The 22,307-nt window shown below is 34.4% G+C and overlaps 1 protein-coding gene across 2 annotated transcripts in view; it reads right to left on the bottom strand.

Annotated features, from left to right (window-relative positions):
- GABRG1 (gamma-aminobutyric acid type A receptor subunit gamma1) overlaps nt 1–22,307 on the bottom strand; it is a 79,690-nt gene that overhangs the window by 5,778 nt on the left and 51,605 nt on the right. For both annotated transcript variants that reach the window (XM_072749091.1, XM_026016496.2), the window contains exons 4-8: nt 21,215–21,435; nt 20,262–20,344; nt 16,832–16,969; nt 16,551–16,703; nt 10,332–10,543 (exon numbers count right to left, since the gene is read on the bottom strand). In XM_072749091.1, coding sequence (XP_072605192.1) covers nt 10,332–10,543; nt 16,551–16,703; nt 16,832–16,969; nt 20,262–20,344; nt 21,215–21,435 — 807 coding nt within the window. The remainder of the gene's footprint in view (nt 1–10,331; nt 10,544–16,550; nt 16,704–16,831; nt 16,970–20,261; nt 20,345–21,214; nt 21,436–22,307) is intronic.

The following is a 22,307-nucleotide window of genomic DNA, read 5'->3' as shown; positions in this document are numbered from 1 at the left end:
AAAAAAAAATACTGAAGAGCATTATCAATTTGTCCCCTTGAGGCGAACTCTAAAAGACTGATAGGCAATAAAAATAATCTTAGTTTACAGAAATCAAGGCGGTGTTCAATCCTAATGCATTTTTAGATTATAATTTACTTCGTACAACATATTATTTTACATTCCAAAGACCGTGCAGAAAAAAACCCTCCAATATGCAATATATTTTATAGCTTTAGAAAATCGGCCTACCAAAATATTCTTAACCATGCATCTAATTCTAAAATAAAAATAAGCCCTGTATTTCTCTATTTTACACTAAAACATTTACAATGCTGTCAGTATCTGTTTGCTATTATTATATCATATAATTTATTTCTTTTAGTGATAATGAGAACAAATAGCAAACAAGACAATTTGATAATGCAGAAAAGCTTTCAGGAGCTGTGAATGAATTAAAAAAGGCATGGGTTGGGTTTCTAGCAGTGGCGAAGGCATCCTGTTTGGGAGAGAAAATATGCAGGAGTTAAAAAGTCGGGTTTGAAAACAACCGTGTCCAAAATTTGACTCATTCTACCAATATAGCTATCCTCATAGAAGGAATTAATAATTTTTGTGATGGCTGTGTTGAGTAAATTTCATGGATTATTTAACTGATGAGTGCTCCATCTTGCCCATTTATAAAAGTTACTATTACCAGGATTATTTGGGAGACATATCAAATTAACTTTTTATGATACCAGGTTCTGAATAATATTATATAATAAAAATATTTTTAAAAAATATTTAAATATCAAGCAAATCTAGGATACCATGAAACACTAAAGCAATCACTTTGAAGTCAGACAGGCCTGGACAGAAATTCCAGCTCTGCCCAGGAGAGTTAGGTCACCTGGAACAGGAAATGTTAGTGCTCGTGTTTCTATCTCTGTGTCTCCTGTATAGAAAAAATACATACAATAATACATAGATTCATTTGATAATTAAATGAGACGATGCATATAAAGAACAAAGCAAAATATTTGAAATATAGCAAGTGTTCAACAAAGGTAATCTTATTGTTGTTGGTTTTGTCACTGTCATTGCTAGTGTTGATGCCTGAAGAAGAAATACCACACTTTAGTATAAAATACATGCTAAAAGAAGCAGTAATAACAACGATCTGGGCCTCATAAAAATGTGCTACTGGAGAAAAGAACATTAACGAACTCTTGAATAAAATGGCAATTAAAACATTAATGAGGACTGCAGTTTTATTAACTCTTCCTTCACAATTCCTGCATATTTTAGGGGTTATCTTAAAAATGTGAATTTTACAACTTTTTATACTTGGTGGCTTTCTCATATAAACACTAAATATAATGCTGAGACTATAAAAATTATTTTAACCTGATCTTAAATTCTTCCTAATGAAAATGTTTGCAACAGTTTTTCATCCTACATCTTGAAATAGATACATTTCAAAGCTATGAAAGTTAAATATTGTATGGAAAAGATTTTAAAAATTAAACACAAAAGAGAATTTTTTAAAAAATTTGGACATATATTCAAATCCATTTTATTTTGAAGGAAATGTAGAGTCTAAACCACTACATATTAAAATTCAGTAGATGTAAAAAGTAGCAAATAATCATATTTGATGATATTTTAAAAAGATAAATGCATCACACAAGTCATAACATTAGAAACAAAATGTGCAGCCTGAAGATAAGGAGCAATGCCCTAAACACAAATAAATTCATGACTCCACTTGCCTGGATGTATCATAAAAAGCAGAAGCAGTATATTATTAAATGTTAATGACATATCTTTTGAGCTTGACACTTGGGGATACTTGACTAGACTCTGAAATTTTAGTGGAGCAGTAAAATTATGTACAAAATGAGGCAAATTGGTATTCATTTCCTTGTCACTTAATACTTAAATAGCACATGTTCAAATGCTAATCAGAGTGAAAAGGGAGTAAAATACAAGTTTGCTAGTTGGCAATTTCAAGGTTATATGGCACAAAATGGGATCCATATATCACTGAGCTCTGACATAAATAGGAAGACAGTACGTTTGTTGGAAGATATCAATTGTGCATGAGAGGGATGATTAAATATTAAAGTGCCCAAAAGTGAGAAAAACTGCAAGTGGTTCATTTTAAAACTGGACTTATCCCTGGTGGTCAAAATCATGGAGAGCTTCTATCACAGTGACCCTTTAAATTGACAATGTTCCAGTTTCTCGCTGCCCCCTTCAAAACACCACAAGTTCGTAAAGTGAAAGACGCTACACTCTAATGAATGATGGATGTGAATAGAAATAGACTTTATAGGTGCTGAGAAAAATATGCCAAGAGTTGACATGGTAGCAATAAAATAAAATATTTTGACACATAGAGAGTGATCTGGAAACCACTAAAAGATTAATCAGAAGAATATACACATTCCAAACCTTATTTACCTGAAGTGCAACTATGTTATTCATCTTATAATTCCTCAAGAAAAACTCTCATGGCCCTCAAAAATAGCAAACATTGAAAAAAATCAGTTTAATAGAAAAAGAAACTACACAACTGAATAGAATTTTCTTTTACTTTAAATGATATCATTTTGAGAATACACCGTTTTGTCATTATTTGAAAAAGTCATTGAGAATACAGCTGAACTTAACAATATGAGAAATTGATCCCCTTCTCATTATTAATGACACATCTGTCTGGTTATACATTATTTACATATTAAAAGTTTATTTATTTAGTATTTGGTGGGGTAGGCACCGAGGGAGACAGTGAGAAAATCTCAAGCAGATTCCCTACCCAGCATGGGGCCCATCATGGGCTCAGTCTCATGACCCTAAGATCATGACTTGAACAGAAACCAAGAGTCAGATGCTCGACTAACGGAGCCACCCAGGTTCCCCTACATTATTTATATACTAATAATACAATTAAGTATACAAAATATATTTCAAGGGGCAGCCCTGGTGGCTCAGCGGTTTAGCACTTCCTTCAGCCTGGGGTGTGATCCTGGAGACCCAGGTTCAAGGCCCACGTCAGGCTCCCTCCACGGAGCCTGCTTCTCCCTCTGCCTGTGTCTGTGCCTCTCTCTCTCTGTCTCTGATGAATAAATAAATAAAATCTTAAAAAAAAAACGAAAACAAAATATATTTCAATATACACTATATTTCAATACACTAATGCCAAGTAAATATTAAGTAGTAAATAAAACATTTCTGTACAAATTATATTTAGGGGTGACATTATGATCATTATTTGCATCATATACTAATATCACTAATGTTATTAAATATTAGTAATGTGAATATCAAGCATCATTAGGTCATGTTATTGATATTTATGAAATACCGATGAATATTACTGTTATTAACTTCCCATTTAAAACTTTGCATTTGAGAATACAAGCCTGAGCACAGGTTTTCTCCACTCCACCTTTATAAAATCCCATTTAAGTATGTCAGGATTTCAAAAACTACAAGCACATCAGTGTTAAAGCAGACATGAGGTGGATCTTGGTGATGCTGAGCAGCTAATCAGCATATCAGAATCTGTGCTAAGTTTTTGAGAGACAAAAAACAGGTGAAAAGGGGCCAAAAGATAAAGTAGACCAAAGGAAGCCACATTTCAGAAGAGGCTCAGAAAATGGAAACGAGAGAGTGGGAACCATCACTCCCACCCAAGACACTTCAGGGGCACTCTAGTGGAGGACAAATGGGAAAGATAAGCAGGATGGAAGACATGGCATTACTAAAATGTCCATCTCCAGAGTAGCTACAGCTCCCTGAATCACTGCTCCTCTGTGCTTGTTAGAGGAGTAGAGAAGCACAGGCTGGTGTCTGCTCCAGTTCAGAACTCTGTAACTGCTAAAAAAACAAAACAAAACAAAACAAAAACAAATAAATAGATAAACTCATGCCACTCCGGGAGGCTAGGGCTCCCGAAGGTGATATCGGAAGGTCCTAGTGATACCTTCATCATCACTTAGAGTGTATGCGTGTATGTTTAGAAGCAATAAGATGTCATCCTCCCCGTCCGCACACATAAAAGTGAAACCCAATGGTTGCACACTCTACAGTTACAGGCCAAGCTTGCCGGGCCTATTGGAGAAAAATCACCAAGAACTTTCAAAGTAAACTAACAGTACAAAAGAAAAACATGAAGGTGGCCAGCTGGAATTACCGATTCTAATCATTCTGGAAAAATAAAGGAATATTAAACTTTTGAATTGGTTCACTTGGAAATACTTGAAGAGATATTGTGTCCACTTAAGGAAAACAGGTGGGAAAATGGAAATAAGAACTCTCAGAAATTCAAGAAGTTGTTGCAAATTAAAAAAAAAATCCTAAAGCATTGTCAAATAAAATCTTGAGGAAGTTACCCACAATATATAGACAAAAAATACTTCAATAAAAAGTTACGATAAAAAGAAAATCTGAAATATGTGGATAATTAACCAAAGAGGTCTAAAATCCATCTAATAAGAATTTTTAGGAGAAAACAGGAATAAATTGAAATAAAGAATCAAGAACATTCTCAGAAATGAAAGATAGGAATATTAAGCAATGAGAAAATGAATAAGGTCAAAAAACAGAAAGTGTATCGATCCTTAAGAAATGTTAATACCGCGCAGAAAGAGATGAGGATGAACATATTCAGATAAGAAAACAAAAAGATTTCCTGACAAAGAAATAATAATCAGATTGGCATTGTAATTAGTGATAATAATGAATTTAAAGTAGATATTTAAGCGTATTACTTAACATTCAAAAATTAGCCAATATTTATTAAAGGTAAGATAAAATATTGTAGGAAAGAATAAGGAGACAGTGGGAAAGCTGTATTTTCCCCCTTTATACTAAAGAGCTATAACTATTTTGAAATTTGGTGCTTTAAGAATCAGAGATATAACGGAAATGATCATCAGAGGAAAAGATGAGAAAAAATGGTTCAAATGTGGCTAATTCTGAAGACTGTGAGCCAAGGGTTCAGGGCAAATAATTTATTCTTTTACATTTTGCATTGCATGATTTGCTCATGTGTTTCAACCGTGTATATATATTACTATTAAAATTGACATTCTGAATGAGATTTTTTTGTGATTAATCTGGTCCTTTTCAGCTGTACCCATCTATGATGGTTTTAGTAGGAAGAGAAATATCAAGGAGTGTTATTTGGAAATCAAGGTCAAAAAAAAAACAAAAACAAAAACAAAAAAAAAGAGCCCTTGTTGGCGGTACTTATCCCCCTCTAGAGGACCAGTGATGACCACTGTCACACGTGAAATTAAGTGGCTATTCTCTCTGTTGAAAACATCACATATCCACTGACTCTTTACAGTCATTTATTTAAAAAAAACCTTGTATTTCACATCCCATCAATACCAAATGAGCACTCTTGGAAGCTTTCCCAAAAACCATTACAGGAAAGAAGAGTTATAATTTGTGAAACTGCGTATTGATACAGATTTTCATTATTTCAGGATCCTGAAAGCTAGACAAATGTTTATCCATATAGATATGAACTAATTGAAAGCAAGATCCTTTCTTTGCAGAGAAGGGGCTGCAGGTTGGGGACCGTGGGCAAAACAAACAACCCTGGTTCCTGCTCTCAGCAATGTATTACTTCTTGAACTATTCCAGTGTTTTCCAAATTTATCTCCCTGTCCGTTTTGCCAGTCAAATGTATATTCTGTGCTGTTTCTAATTATTCTTTAGAAACATACAAATGAATATGTTACCTTGCTTTTACAAACGTGGCTTAACATTGCAGACAGTACACAATGTACTTTTTTTTTTTTTAATTATAATACTGGAGACTCTACAACTTGGCCAGAAACCACTTTTCTAACCTCAACCCAGGTTATTTTCTTTCCTAAAATTCTTATTTTCTGGATCAGCGCTGTCCAATCCAACTTTCTGTGGTGATAAAGACGTTCTATCTCTGCACAGTCCAATACGGAAGTCACTAGTCACATGCAGCTATTGAGCGCTTGACATGTGACTAATGGTACTAAGACACTGAATTTTAAATTTTAGTTCATTTTAATTAATGAAAATCAACCCAGCCATATATGGTTAATGGCTACTGCATTGGGCAATACAGCTTGGAACACAAAACAACCTACATTTTACTCTCATAGGTAAGACTCAATTTGGCTCACCTGGTTCTTTCTCTTAAACGCCTTTCTAATTTGTTCTCCTGAAATTTGCAACTTATTCCTCAAAGAACTACTTCAGTGATTTTTCTCTGTCAAATCCCCTTGGGAGGAATAAATTTCCAGCTTTTTGAATGAATTATCTATACTTGAAACGAAAGGAAGCCACCCTCACTCCACTGTGGCTCACATGGACATAGCCTCTTCTTGGTGTTTTGTGCGTAAGCCAATGTTTCACAGACTGAACCACATAGTATCTTACGACGTGCTCAGTGCAAAGCTCAGGCTTTGTGGTACCTATCTCTATTTCAATACAAATATCTCCTTTAAAAATGTTTTTTATTGGGGCATCTGGGTGGCTCAGGAGGTTAAGCATCCAGCTCTTGGTTTCTGCTCAGGTCATGATCTCAGGGTCCTGAGTTTGAGCCCCACGTTGGGCTCCACACTCAGCAGGGAGTCTGCTTGAGGATTTTCTCCCTGCCTGTCCCTCACTGTGCTTTCTCTCTCTCTTTCTCAGATAAATAAATCTTTTTTAAAAAATAAAAAAGAAAAAATGTTTTTTTAAAAAATTCTTATTTATTATAGAAAATATTCTGCTTCAGAAAAAGTATTTGAAACTGGTCATTTACTTGAGCTAATTCTCCTAAGGTGTCTTTGTTTAGTTTTGATTTTTAATCTATATTGTTCTTTATGTATAGTAAATATTTTTTATAACTAGATTTAAAGATAATGAAAGCAAAGAATACATTCTATTGTTTTTTTTTTTTTTCTCTCCAAAGTGCCTTGTCTATGTTTGGTGAAATAAACTTCCAACATTGTACATTTTAACCAGATTATGAAGAAGTTAGTCTGTCCTCAAATGGGTAAGACGGGACCCTGATGTAGGTATGTGTAACATGGTTTTCTGAGATTCCTAATCATCTATCAGAGGAATATTCTCGTTTCAACGTGAACTGCTCTTTAGTTAATAATAAGTGGCTTACCACAGTTACATTTCTATGACCTTTATCTGTCTCATAGAGTCTTAATTCCATGCAACATTCTTAACTTTTATTTTTTAAAAAATATTGACATAAACATACCCCAAATCATATTTTTGATGAGTATAAATAAAAGCACAATAATATGTATGAGATGGGATGGAAATACGGGCCAAATTAAAATGTCATTGATATTCACAATAAAAAAATAAAGAAGGAGGAAAGATATGGAAAAAAAGATCAAAGGAAAGGAGGATTGAAGGAAGAAAGGAAGGGAAGAGACAGAGAGAGAGGGAGAGAAAGGGCCTAATATATCACATGTAAAGTAAGAAGCATTTTTATTAATTTATATTTTTTAAGATGATTCAGTAAAGCAAGCTAAAAGTCTATTGTGTCCAAACATGATCTCTTTTTAAAACAAATTGGAATACTCTGGGATATTAGTTAAGCAGTCAAACCTAAAGAAGGGGATTTGGGTTTTGCTTTGTAACAGATGTGTGGATCTTTGAGTGACTCTAGTTAAGGTCTTTGGTTCTGACCCGACTATTATCCTAAGTAGTCTAGAGAACCAAAGGAAGAAACGCTAGATTTTAAACTACTCAGAATTGTGAGCTTATGGAAGTAAGTGTGTAATGGAAGGAAGAGAAAGAGAGAAGGAGAAGGAGGAGAAGAGGATGAAGAAGGAGGCGGAGGAGGGAAGGAAAGTGAGGGAAGAAAGAGGAGGAAGAGGAATAAGAACAATAACAATAAGGAAACATTTGAAAAGGTGTAAAGGCAAAGACCCTACAAGATTTCTGGGTCTAGGGCACCCCGGTGGCTCAGGCGTTGAGCGTCTGCCTTTGGCTCAGGTCGTGTCATGACCCCGGGGTCCTGGGATCGAGTCCCATATCGGGCTCCCTGCAGGGAGCCTGCTTCTCCCTCTTCCTGTGTCTCTGCCTTTTTCTGTGTCTTTCATGAATAAATAAATAAAATCTTCAAAAAAAAAAAAAAAACAAGATTTCTGGGTCTAGGTAGTGCGATTGATTGTGTTGGCTGGTAGAAGAAAAAGCAGACTCCACCAAACCATTAAGTAGAGCACTTGAGGCAACAAGCAGAGCTGTTCATTCTTCATAAAAGTGCATTCTGATTCACTTGATTAGCAAGACCAGATGGCGGAACACTGAACCAAGCGGGGAGTCAGATTTGATTACTGATCCCAGTTTTTCAATCAAAATGTCATTTAGTATTAAAAGAGCTCATACATCACATAACTGAACAGAAAGGAAAGACTATAAGACTCGATTTGGGCCTGAAAGAAAATATTTTATGTGCCCAGGTAGTCAGTTATCTATACCAATTTACCTTTCAAAGTTTAGTGTTTCAAAGACCTTAGTTGATTTTTATTCCATATTTTTGTTAATTTTTATTATTTTGCTTCCTTGGCTTGATAAATATTTTAAATAGCCTATATATATTATTCTTAAATAGCTATTCTAAAACGTTGCCTAGGACATGGGTGTCCTTAAATATTTAGTGAATGAAATATTTAAAAACATCATGATTTTAAAGTTTGCACTCCAGTGCTTAAGCTTCCTGAGTAAATGTGGCAGCCAAACTGATTAGCTATAGTCTCAGAGTAGCCACTTGGTTGAGTGTCTTTGATAATATAATAATAGTACATACATCATACGTTCTTAGAATGAAATTAGAGAATCTATGTGAGATTGTACATTTCCTGATTTTATTCACAATTTCCAGAAGTAGAATTTTCAAAGTAATAATTGAACATGGCTGTGGATGAGTAAATAATGAAGTGGGAAATCCGGAGAGGATACATGGATTTGATTCAAGGAAAATTAGTCGAAAACCTGCATTCTTCTTTACCTAAAAATTTAGCAAATGGATATTAATGTTGACAACATTGACCTCTGATGGTTTCTCCGTTCAGAGGCTACACTGTGTCCTATGCATAAGCTCAAATAAGTCAAATTGAGAAAGTCACAGGCTAACTCTGCGATGTGAGTTATCCAATGTGTACTGCCAGCAATGGGCTCTGCTCTCTTGGAATACTGTGGGAAGGCAAATACACGTAGGGTTTGGTCCTTGGAATATAACATGAAAAGTAAAATATAATTTAAAAATATGTCAAAGTTGTAGAAAGAAATTAATGAAAGGTGGGAGGAGGGAAGAAAAGCACTGCATCCTAGAACTTATTAAGTTAGGAGCTAATATGGGAAACTCCACGCCCCATTCTATACCCTCTATGGTAGGCTTACAAGCTTGCCACTCAAGCAGAGCTATTGTACACAGTTCTCATTTATTTAGATATTTGGGAACAAATCTGCTTTGAAAATCTTTACTGGAATCAGCAATAAAGTGCCCTTTGGGTCAATATTGGAGAAACACATGTTTGCTTTTCTGAGTCCTATGAGAACAGGAAATATAAAGGAACGATTACAAGCTTCAGCTCTGGCATATAAAAAGGCCTGGATATGAGTCTTGGATTTTTCACTTCCTACAGCTGTCCTTGTGCACATTCCTGAACTTGTTCGCATAGGAGTATAAATGAAATCATTCATGTCAAATACTTGGCATACTCAGTGACTGTTGGATATTCTTTACGGTTGTTATAATTGCCATTATGCTAAGAGGTTATAATTGACTGTCCAACACTTAAGTATCTTAGAATTAACAGAACCAGTTCTAATATATGAATTTAATGTTCCGTATGTTGAGGTAGATATATGAGAAGGATGGGGGGAGTGAGAGCACACAAATATACACAAACCCAAAACACTCGACAGCTATGACTTTCAAACACGGCTGAACACTAACATTAAAGAGGGTTCTTTGTCTCTAAAAACGAAGTGATTTTGTGGGCCACCTGTTGTGAGAGCCCAAATCCTAACCACCCCCAAAAAATAGAATCAAGGAGATATCTTAAATAATTTTTTAGTCACAAAGAATTTACCACTTGAGGAAAATTCCCAGCATAAGAAACCACTCTTTACAAGGGGGAGCCAAGGGTCTTTTCTAAGGGGAACTATTAACCTCCTTTTCCTGGTGGGCAAAGACCTCACAGTCACTGAAACCTCCGGTTTCACCTTCACGTGATTTAGGCTTTGTTAGAGAGCCTCAAGACTCTCTGTCCGTCTAAGCAGGCATAACATGAGTATTCAAAACCGTATCTCTAATAGTGAGTTGCTGTTTATAAAAATAGAGATTTTTAACATACCGAGCTTTTATTCTTTAGCTTTCTGTTTCTAGTGGTCTTTCCCTTTTTGTTGCTGGTAAAGTAATGCAAGGTGCCATATTCCATCAAGGCTGCAAAGACAAAAATGAAACAGACGGACACAAAGAGATCCATCGCAGTCACGTAGGAGACCTTAGGTAATGACTTCCTGGCGATTGTGCTCAGGGTGGTCATGGTCAGAACTGTAGTGATACCTGTGGGGGGAGAGGGGAAAACATATAAAAAAAATAGCATCCCATTTTTATTATTTCGCCTGGTTTGGCAAGGTTGGGAGCAGGAAGAAATAGTGGAAACAAAAGGATATAATTAGTCATGATTTACAGGAAAAAAAGAAAAAAAAATGACTGGTAACCATAGCTACATTCTGTTCAATGGGCTCTTTGTGTCCATAATGAGTTCTAATCGTCTAAATCTGTGAGCCACAAATAACTGACTCCCCACGCCCATCCTTCCATTCCTCCAGCCACAGACCCTCCGATTTTTAGCTGGCGTGACGCTGCGTGAAGAACTTGGCCACCTTCTCTCAACTATGTGTGGACTGGACACAGGCTGAGATCCAGCCAAGGAGAAGTAAGTCACGGGTGGAAACCGGGTCCAACAAATGGCAGGAAAAAGGCAAAAAGGGAGTCCAAAGTTTCAAATTCCAGGGGTGCCTGGGTGTCTCGGTTAAGCCTTGGCCTTAGGATTGGGTCATGATCCCAGCCCCAAGGCTGGCTCTTTGCTCAGCCAGGAGCCTGCTTCTCCCTCTCCCTCTGCCTCCTGCCTCACCTGCTCTCTCTCTCTCTCTCTCTCTCTCTCTCTGTTAAATGATAAAAATCTTTTAAAAGGTTTCAAATTTCCAATCGTAAAATCAACAACTCATGAGGATGTAATGCAAAAAGCATGGTGATTATGGTCATGAAGACTGTGCTGTATATTTAAGTCACTGAGAGTAGATCTTCCAAGTTCTCGTCACAAGAAAATAAATTCCATGACGACGTTTATTAACTGGACTGAACGGTGGTGAACATTTCACAAGATACACAAATATTGAATCATTATGCTCTACTCCTAGAACTAAGGTAGTGTCAAGTGTATCTCAATAAAAATAAGAGATGGCATCAGAGAGACAGAAAATGCCCATCTTTCCCTCTTCCTTGTAGCTTTCTGCTGGAATCCAATGGCCAGAGCACCAAGAGCCACCTTAGCACCTTAGATAATCGTGAGGATCAAGGTCATCCACCACACAGCAGGAAACTAGTGGGAGCCCGAGCCCCTCAGACTGCAACCCCTGGGCTTCTCACATGAAGAGCAAATACTCTCCTACCTAATTGAAGCTACAGTGATTTTCAGTGTGTTTTATGCCACACACGGTTAAAGTGGATCCAAACTAGTACAAGTGTTTTTCTTATATAATAACTTGAATTCAAGCTAATTTTTTTTCATCTCAAAGTTTAAGCAGAAAATTATGGGCAAGAATATGCCCATAGAATACTTAGGCACAGAGAAAACCTTCATATTTTAAAGAATTCAGCATATAAAATTGGGTATTTTCATTTTTTATTTATTTTTTCTCCCTGGGCCTCAGCCCTGTGTATGCATCTCTGGGTGTGTCTCTTTCTCTTTAGTCTTGGCTTTGTTGTGGTTCTCACCACTGCTGAACCCCAAACTCACCGCTGTACGTGCCATATCCCTCCTTACATACGCTGCTATAATTCTTATTCTGTGTCCACCAGATATGGCCCCATGAGTGGAACTGCATACTCTCCAAAGAGTGCTTACTATAATGCCAAATTCTTTTTAATTTGGCCAATTACTTATATAGTGGCAACATCTGTGATGAAAAAAAAGGGTCTCTTTGAAATAGTAAGAAATATTTCTTGGGCAGCCTGGGTGGCTCAGGGATTTAGTGTCACCTTTGGCCCAGGGCGTGATCCTGGAGTCCCAGGATTGAGTCCCACATCAGGTTCCCTACAGGGAGCCTGCGTCTCCCTCTGCCTGTGTCTCTGCCTCTCTCTCCCTGTGTCTCTCGTGAATAAATAAAATCTTTAAAAAAAAAAAAAAGAAATATTTCTTTTGACACATGCCCTGATAATTCCTCTTAAACACCCATCTTTTTTACTTTTATCATCACAGGATTGAAAGAAAAAAAAGTAAAGATGACAGAGGTTTGATGGATTGGGAGTCATGATGGCAAATTTAAGTTCAAATTCTGACTCTTCTGTTTGCTCTGTGACCTTCAGGAGTTTCTTAACTCCTCTGTGCCTTTCAACTAAAAAACTGACACAGTAATATCTTGCTTAGTACTTATAATAAATTTATACATAAGGTATTTACTTTACTTATTAGCTCTTAAGGTAGGTACTTAAAATATTTATTTTATCTCCTTCTTTCTAATAGTAGCATCATAAAGCTCTAATTTCCCCTCTAAGCAATGCTTTAGAGTTGCATCTCATAAATATTTATATGTTAAATTCTAATTAAAATTCAGTTTGAAATATTTTCTAATTTCCATTTTTGACCCAAGGGTTATCTAAAAGGTCATTTTAAAATTTCCAAATAGGTGAAGATATTATTACCTATATTATTTATATTATTTATTTATTTATTTATTTTTATTCCTTTATTTACTTTTTTTTTTTTATTTATTTATGATAGTCACAGAGAGAGAGAGAGGCAGAGACACAGGCAGAGGGAGAAGCAGGCTCCATGCACCGGGAGCCTGACGTGGGATTCGATCCTGGGTCTCCAGGATCGCGCCCTGGGCCAAAGGCAGGCGCCAAACCGCTGCGCCACCCAGGGATCCCTATATTAATTATTTAAAAAAAAATTTTTTTTTTAGAAAGGGGGAGGGAGAGAGAGAGAGACTGAGGGAGAGGCAGAGAGAAAGTCCCGAGCAGGCCCCACATGGAGCCCGGTATGGGGCTGGGTCCCACAGTCCTGAGATTATGACCTGAGCCAAAAATCAAGAGTTAGACATTTACCCGACTGAGCCACCCAGGTGCCCCTATTTCTATTTATTCATAATTCATTTCCATTTTGGTCAGAAAATATACTCTAGAAAATTTTGGTCTTTTGAATTTTATTGAGATCTGTGTTAATGCTCCATATGTACTTGAAAATACAGCACATCTTGTAGTTAGGTGTAGTCCTCTGAAATAGCAATCAAGCCAAATAGTTGATAATTTCATTTGGATTTTCTAGATCTTCATTGGTTTTCTTTCATGCACTTGTTCTATCAATGAGTGAGAAATGACATTAAAATATCCAAAGATGGGGGATCCCTGGGTGGCTCAGCGGTTTAGCGCCTGCCTTTGGCCCAGGGCGCGATCCTGGAGTCCCAGGATCGAGTCCCACGTAGGGCTCCCGGCATGGAGCCTGCTTCTCCCTCCTCCTGTGTCTCTGCCTCTCTCTCTCTCTCTCTCTCTCTCTCTCTCTCTGTCTCTATGTCTATCATAAATAAATAAATAAATAAATAAATAAATAAATAAATAAATCTTTAAAAAAATAAAATAAAATATTCAAAGATGATGACAGATTTCTTTTTTTCTCCTATTATCCCTGACAGTTTTTTGCTCAGGAATTATTTTTAAGGCAAATTACTTTTGGCTTAAAAATTGCAATTATTAAAAAAAAAAATTGCAATTATTTTTAAGCCAAAACTGTAAAGGCTAGGTGTATGGCAAGTGCTAAATGATTTCCATGAATAAACAGATCTTTCATCTTCCTCACTTTACACATTTTTCCCCCCCTGGTAATTTATTAAATCCCAACATTGCTGTACTCAGGCAAAGGGAAATTTCCTAACATAATCCTGGCTTCCATACTTATATCCCAATTTACAAAAAAAGACCATGTGTGTTTTGAGTTCAATATCAATGGCTGCAGTAAAATCTTCTACATCACATGAAGAATAAAATCGAAAGCCCATAAAATGACTCACCAAAACCTACATGATCTGACTACTAGCCACATCTCCAATCTCATTTTCCATCACTTCTCAGTCAGTTCTAGCCATAATAAAGGCTTTTTTCTGACCTTCAAGAATGATGGAGAGGAAGATTCCCCCCCCTTAGGACCTGTTGGTTCTCCATGCCTGGCCTGCCTTTCTACCAGATATCCACCAGCCTAGCTCCCATGCTTCACTGGGTCTCTGCTACCCCTCTTAGAGGCGAAGCCCGAGTCCACAGGATAAAATACCAAACATCCTATCTACCCACACCCTCTCATTCTCTTATCATTTCTTTTGCTCTCTCTTCATAGCCTTTATTTCTCACCGATGTTATATACTCTTTATATTTGTACATTACCTGTACACTACACCCCACCAAAACATAAATGCCAGGAACATAAGGATTTTATAGCTACTGTTAACACCGAAGCACTTAGAACACTGCTTAGTTCATAAAAAACATTTAGTAGATGTTTGCTAGAACACAATGTGGAATAAATAAGCTCAGGAAATTGCCCTTCAATGACATATATGGATGGATGGATGGATGCATGTGGGTTTTTTTGAAAATGAAATAATTTATTTGAATTGTGTTTTAGGTTCCAAATTTATTCTTCACTGTATTTTCATTTTATTTTAGGTTTGAAAGCTTAGTTATAAAACATTTTATTTGTATATTAGCATTCTTTATGCTTTCAATGCTTATTGCGTTCCCTACCTAATATCCCAATCCCATTGCCATGTCAGCTCTCAACTGGTTAGTTTTAGATTCTTTTAGGGACTGTAAATTTGAGAGCCACATAAAGAGCTGCTTATGTTCTTATCTAATGTGTATATATATGTGTGTGTATGTGTGTGCGTGTTTATGTGCATATACTTGTTTAAAAAATATCTTGAGCTCCAAATACATATGGCCCACAATTAATATAAAAGATATTCTTCAAGTTAGATATGGCTATGGCTTATCTTTATAGTTGGTATGCTAATATTAAAAAATATGAATTCACGTAACAACACAATTTCACAATTGGCTATTTCCTTTCATGACACTATGGCATGGCTTTTGGCTTCATACAAATAGAATGGGAGAAATAATCCATTCAGATTTTCTTTGGGAAAAAATATGAGAATAATGTTTAAAAACAGAATAGAATATTTAAGTCATACTCATGGTAGGATACAAAGAATCTGAAATAATTTATTTACTTCAGATCATAAAATAACATGAAATAATAGTAATAATAGTTTAAATAGGAAACAAAACTCAGGTGTTAGTACATTTTATTCACTGGCTATCTCTACGCTTCTCTTTCTACTCTCATGGGGACTGCAGTTTCAAGTACAGAGCGGGGTGCCTCAGGCTTTATCTTGCCACTTTTATGTGATTTGCATTTTACTGAATTTTATTACATGGAATTATTCACCAGCTATCATAGAAACCACATGAAAACCTCATTGTTGAAAACAGATTGTGCCTACTTATTTTTTAAGATACAATTATCAGTAGTGTGCTTCATATCTTGCACTGCTCTTGCGAATGGAATTGATCAATAAGTTGTCTTTGTATATCAATACATAAACGGACGTTATTTTCTTTTAAACAAATGTACAGTAATTAGACATATGTTCTTATATGATTTTGACTATTGCAATTGATTGCTAAAGAAAGAAACCAAAAGTCTATTTTTTCAAGTATGAATTACAAATTGCCCTTTTAATCAGTGCTATTGTACAGGCAACTCTCAAAATATTCAGACTAATTACACATTCTATAGATTACAGAAGCCCAGAAGTTTCTTGTCCCTTTCAGTGACTTGCCCTTCTTAAAAGTTCACTGTTGATTAGCACCATTGTAAGAACAGGGGCTTTCAAAGCCTTTTAAACACACATCGGTCAATAAAAGCTGGCTATCAGTGATTCAGCTAAAAAATAATATAAAACCTTGATGAGAAGTGATTAAAAATATAGACCAAATTGAGATTCAGGTATTGTGTGTGTTTTTGCTTATTAATTCTTGCTGAGTATTTATGTTTTTTCTCTTTGAAATCCATTAGCAGGAAATATTCTTAAAAAATTCTGAAGTTTTAAATTCTTTGTGATTCTATTTCTTACTTGTTTTTCATATACTCATTTCAACATGTTGCACTAGAATATTTTTAAAATTTTACTTGTTCATAATGTAAAAGAGTATTCTAATATGTTCAACTCTAAACTTTCTTCACATTATTTCAACAGTCTCATGACATTATAGCATAATATTCATATCATACCAAGTGATGTTCTTGCAGGTACAGCATCTTTATTGATCCAAAAAGACACCCAAGAAAGTACAACTGTCAAAATACATGGGATGTAGGTTTGAATAGTGAAATATCCCATTCGTCTGCTCAGGTCAAAAAAAATTGTCATGATAATATAATCTCCTGGAAGAAAAAAAAAGTTTTATTTTTGCTATTAAATTTATAGAAGTACAGATTCCAACTTATAAATTTATATACAAAGTCATCTGGTGCTAACATCATTCACTGATTGGTGTTTGTTTCCTTCTTACCAGAGATTGTGTGAGAAATTTCAGTCGAGTTCCGTAACCCTACAAATGCAAACTGATATAATCTCCAGTATTTAGGATCAGCCACTTCAACAGAAGGTTTTTTCCACTTATACTCAATTTCATTTTTAGGGTACCCATCTAGGTAAAAGTTAAAATAAAAATATATAGATTAGCAAGATCTAAATCTGTTACTGTTTCAATACCAACATTATTCAAAGACAAGTTCTTTGAAATGCATTGTTGTGTTATAGGATATATCGAACACAGGAAATATAACATAAAATATGCGTATACACTATATAAAAATGCATAAAGTCAATCCCATAGTGATTAAATAATGATAATCCATGAAACTGCACTTAAATAAAAAAAATAAAATCATGTTGGTGTCCACCCCAATCTAGTATACACTCTCATAACCAGAGGTAACCACTAACTTGATTTCTACGATAATCTTCTGCTTTTGTTATAGATTTTCTGATATGCATTTCTGAAACATATAGCAAAATTTAGGTTCTTTTTGAATTTTACTTGATTGTTGCCATACTAGATACATTACTAATATCTTATTATATATATATATTATATTAATAATATAATATGTAATGTAATATACATTATAAAATAAAATATTTTACTTCTTTCGCTATGACATTTGCAATAGTAATTCATGCTAATGTATGTAGCTTTAGTAAATTTGTTCCATTGTAAAGAAGTGCTGAAATGTATCCATTTTACTGTTGTAGACACCTATAACATTTTTTGTCAGCTATCATAACATTGCTACTAGTAACATGACAATACGTGCCTCGCAAAATACATATATGCAGGTTTCTCTGGGATATATACCTAGGTATGGGGTAGCTGAGGTCATGGATTGCATGTAATTTCTACTTTATGAGACAGGGCCAATCTTATTTCATAAAGAGTATACCAATAAATTCAAAGTATACCAATAAATTCTCTTGCCAGCCAGAGTGTGAAAGTATACTTGGATCCATATTCTCATTTAACTTGATGTGGACAGTCTATTTTTACTGGTATGTAAGTGTATTTTATTTCACATATTCCTGATTACAAATGAAACGTAGTAACTTTTTCATATATTTATTAGATTCTTAGATTTCTCCTTTGGAAAACTGCTTTGTTCATCACCTATTCTTTAATTGGATTCCCTCCCTCTCTCCCTTTCTCTCTCTCTCGCTCTCTCTCTCTTTTGGTCTGAATAGTTATATATTCTGAATACTACATCTTTGTTAGTTATTTGTGTTGAAAAAAATTTTTTTTTCATCTTGGAAGTTACTTAGGATGGAGCAAGGGCTTTTCAGAGTAATCAAGTGAAGGAAATTTAAGCTGCAAATTCGTGTGAAGGTAGGGTTGTAATTATATCCTCTCAAGGAGTTATTTCATCCTGGTATGCTGATTGCAGAGGCAACTTTTCTTTTAGACTTTAGTGGTTGTTTGTGTGTGTGTGTGTGTGTGTGTGTGTGCATGTATGGGCATGGGGGGTGCTTCTTCATCTTATCCTAAGCGTCCAGCCTTTGTAACCCAGCTGTATGTGGAAATTATGTTCTATTAGAACATAATCCACAAAGCTGTCAAAGTCAAAGCTCAAATTTATCTTGTTTGGCAAATGTCCTCAGGTTAAAACAGATTATAAACCTCCTTTCTAACTTCATTTTTTATACTTCACTTCCTTCCTAGTGATTTCACTCACATGTTTATGAGAAGATTTTTAATAACATGATGTCTTAAATTATTTTCAATGGAAGAATTGGTCTACCACATTATAGGAACAGAATTTACCAAGAACTTTTAAAATTTCCAAAACATATCATTTTGTACCAGGATGTCCTCATCAGCCATTCAATGAAATAGCTGCTATCTTTCCACTAACCTATTTAAGCATCTCTTCTCTCTTTTTTTTTTTTCATGTCTCCTTTCCTCTTCTATAGGGCTCTAATCATCCTACTTTTCCATATTTTGTATTTTTAAAATTATTATCAATGCAATATAATCATAGTACATAGGAGTGTGGGCACAAATAAAAATAGTGAGCTTATTACTTAACTACTCTAAATTTCATGATATTGACTTTTAAAAAGGGGATATATTGAAATCTTTGGATATATTTGTTGTGAAATATCAGGTATAGAAACCTTAATTCCCTGCTGGATCCATGTAAATACCTTTAAAAAAGTTAGCTATGATTATTATGTTTATGTCAGTAATAACCAATTGCTTTCACAGGGATAGATTATCAATTTATACCAAGGACAATCAAAGCCAAAGAGATAAATTCTCTTAATTCTCACACAAAGAATTAAGTCAGTGTCTAGAGGCAAGTACAATAATTGCTACATTTTCAAATATTTGCATATCAACTATTCATTGAGTGCTTGGATTAATCAAGTCTTTGTTATGATTTGGGTGTTTTATTCATTGAAAAGTTAATGTTAGAAAATTAAAGCAGTAGATAAATTATAAATTTGAAAGGACATTTTAATGAGATAAAAATCAGTAAGAAAAGTCAAGAAAATCATCAATAAAAGCAACAAGAGATATTTGGGGATTTTGTAAGTGAAGAAGCAGGATACTTGTGAATACATAAAATTTACAGTGAATAGACTTTAGAATTTGATATCTAAAATACTCAAATTTCAATAGAAAAAAATAGCATTAGACAATTTGTGGATATAGGCAAAAACATTTTTAAAACATTTTACATGTTTTCTTAAGACTTGCTCTATTATCTGTTATCTAGAAAAACATTTTTATAAAAATCTATGTGAACATGTTAGTAAATATGAATTAAATTGATATTCATATAGAAAGGTAATAATTATTTTCTTGAAACAAAATACTTTTTATATTCAAAATATTTAGCTTTAATCATTTCTCTGTGTTTCAGTCTTTCTTTTGAATAAAATAAGCTTATTTCTACCTTGGCTTTTCCAACTCATTAAAGTCTTCTCAAAGATTTGCTATTCATGTAGTAAATATTATTCACCAAACCAATCTTTGAAACATATTTTAAAACCCAGTGTAATAAAGTTAAACCTTGCCTCAGGGAGATGAACAAAATTTGAAGCAATATTTTATTCGTGGCACTGTTAAAACATTTGAACAGAAACCTATCTTCAGGACTACTTTACTTAATCAAAATAGGAAAAAGGCACTTGGATTAAGCCAAAATTTGTAGGAATGATATAATTAAAAATATACATTTACTATATGCATTTATTGTCAATTTTAATTTAAAAGCAAGAAACAAATATATCATTTGTAATTATTTTTTCTGAGACATAAACATAATCCACACTTATTAAAATTATATAAATCATATTTTATCTCATTTTACTTTACATTTTTAAATAAACAGAGTCTGAGGCTAAAATTCTATGAAAATATCACACATTTTGTTACTTACAGCTTGAAAATTCCAGTGGACAGGAATGTTCATCCATAGGAAAGTTATGAAGCTGAAGATAACATTCCGCATTAATTGTTAATCTGTTTAAATGAAAAAATAAATATTAAATAATAAGATATAATTTCAATCATTAAAAATCCCTTGTCTAATTTTTAGGAATGATTTTGGCCTACCATAATGGACTGTGATCTATTAGAAAATAATAATAATTGCAACCTCTCAAAGTTTTAAAAGTGGTAATATCATAATATTTACAATATTGTAATATTCTAATAGAATATTGTAATATTCTAATATTCTCCTCTCCAGCCAAATAAGCTACCATCCTGTACATTTCAGTTTAATTTCTTTTCACGGTAAGAAATTTATACTTCAAGACCACAACAGACATTGCACACGCATAGAATTAACAATATACACGGTTAAGCACAGTGATTGCTTTCTCTTAAATTTTCATGAACTTCTTTTCATGAAGGATGATTCTTAATAAGATATGTTAAGATTTAATGTCCAAGACAATGAATTAAATAAACTTGAATATCATATACATCAACCTTTGTTTAATGCTTTCTTGAGGATGTTTTACTACATTATTGAAAATTTTAGAGCAGGACAGGCTCCTAGAGAAAATCTCAGTCAACCATTTGCATCATAGGTTTATAGGTTAGAAAATATAATGCTCACATCACATCCTCTTATGTTTCAGAGGAGGGAGCTATCAAGAGGTTTTTCTTCTTTCCATTTAGTCCCTTTCATACACTAGTTACTCTGAGCTTAAAAAAAAAAAAAAAAAAAAAGCTTCCAAAATATTCCACCATTTTAGATCTTAGTGGATGAAAGGAATTCCATATTTCTGCCTTTGTAAAACCGAAAAAAGAAAATTTGTAAGTTGATCAAGTATTAGTACGGAAAATAAATTAGAGCACCTACCTTTTAAAAAATAGTATTACCTTAGAGTATATAGAACTCGTCCATCATTCCAAATTCGAAGCAGACGGTTAGGAGTTGTTATCCAATGTGCATCAGATTTTCTTGAGTTTCGGAAGAAAGTGTCAGGAATCCAAATTTTTCCTACCATATTACTGTTAAGCATAAGCACTTTCATGGTACTGTTGAATTTTAAACGACTGTCAAACCAGGTTTGGGCAAAAATTATATCTATTGTGTATTCCTGAAAAATAAAAAGAAGGGTAACAACCTATAATAGTAAAGTCACTATTTTAGATGTTTTCTTCAGATGTTTAAATTTTTACATTATAAAGTTTCTGTAAGTAAATAGCACCAAACTCGGTCTTCTTAAATTAAAAAGAGTATGCCATTATCTTAACCTTCTTCTTTAAATGGTTACCTATGTCATACAAAATAAAACCCAAAATTTCTAGTAATAACTGCTTCCCAGTGTGGCTTTATAATTGTTCTGTATATTTTACTCAAGATTTTATAATACATAGGATATAGTCATTCAATATAAAAGCAAAGTATCTTAATGTTAACAATTAATTTTTGTGATACTTATTCAGAGCTGAAGTTAAAAAAATCGCAAACAAGCACAAAATCAAGATGCAAATACTCATCAAGTTATCTGAAGAGCCTTATATTATGTCTTTTGTCCAAAAAATTAATTACAATTACTTAGCCCCACTGTTTTCAAGTGTTTTGAAGCAATCACAAACATGCACATCCCCCATGAAGTGCATGTAACATGCCAAGCAGTATGTTGAGTTTTGCATGTATCCTGTCATTAAATCCTTACTGCAACCGTGTGAAATATTACTGCTACAATCTTTGTTTTTAAGTCACATGTCCTAAGCAATGCAGAAGTAAAATAATTCTCCCCCATCACAGAGGTAATTAGGCAGTTGATAAGGAGACTGAGCCACCACAGGCTGAATCCCAAATCCACATCCACAACCACCTCATATAATGGTGGTCCTAGTGGAGCCCGATGGGTGCAAATATGAGAGCACAGGCTGGGCCCGTTATCAGCAAGCATTGCATGGTTGAGAGAGAACCCTCAAGGAAGTGATTGTATCCTAAAAAAAT

This window comes from Vulpes vulpes, chromosome 2 (assembly GCF_048418805.1).
Source record: "Vulpes vulpes isolate BD-2025 chromosome 2, VulVul3, whole genome shotgun sequence".
Taxonomy (NCBI): Eukaryota; Metazoa; Chordata; class Mammalia; order Carnivora; family Canidae; genus Vulpes; species Vulpes vulpes.
Note: the sequence above shows the minus strand (reverse complement) of the source record. Positions and strands in the feature narration are given on the sequence as shown.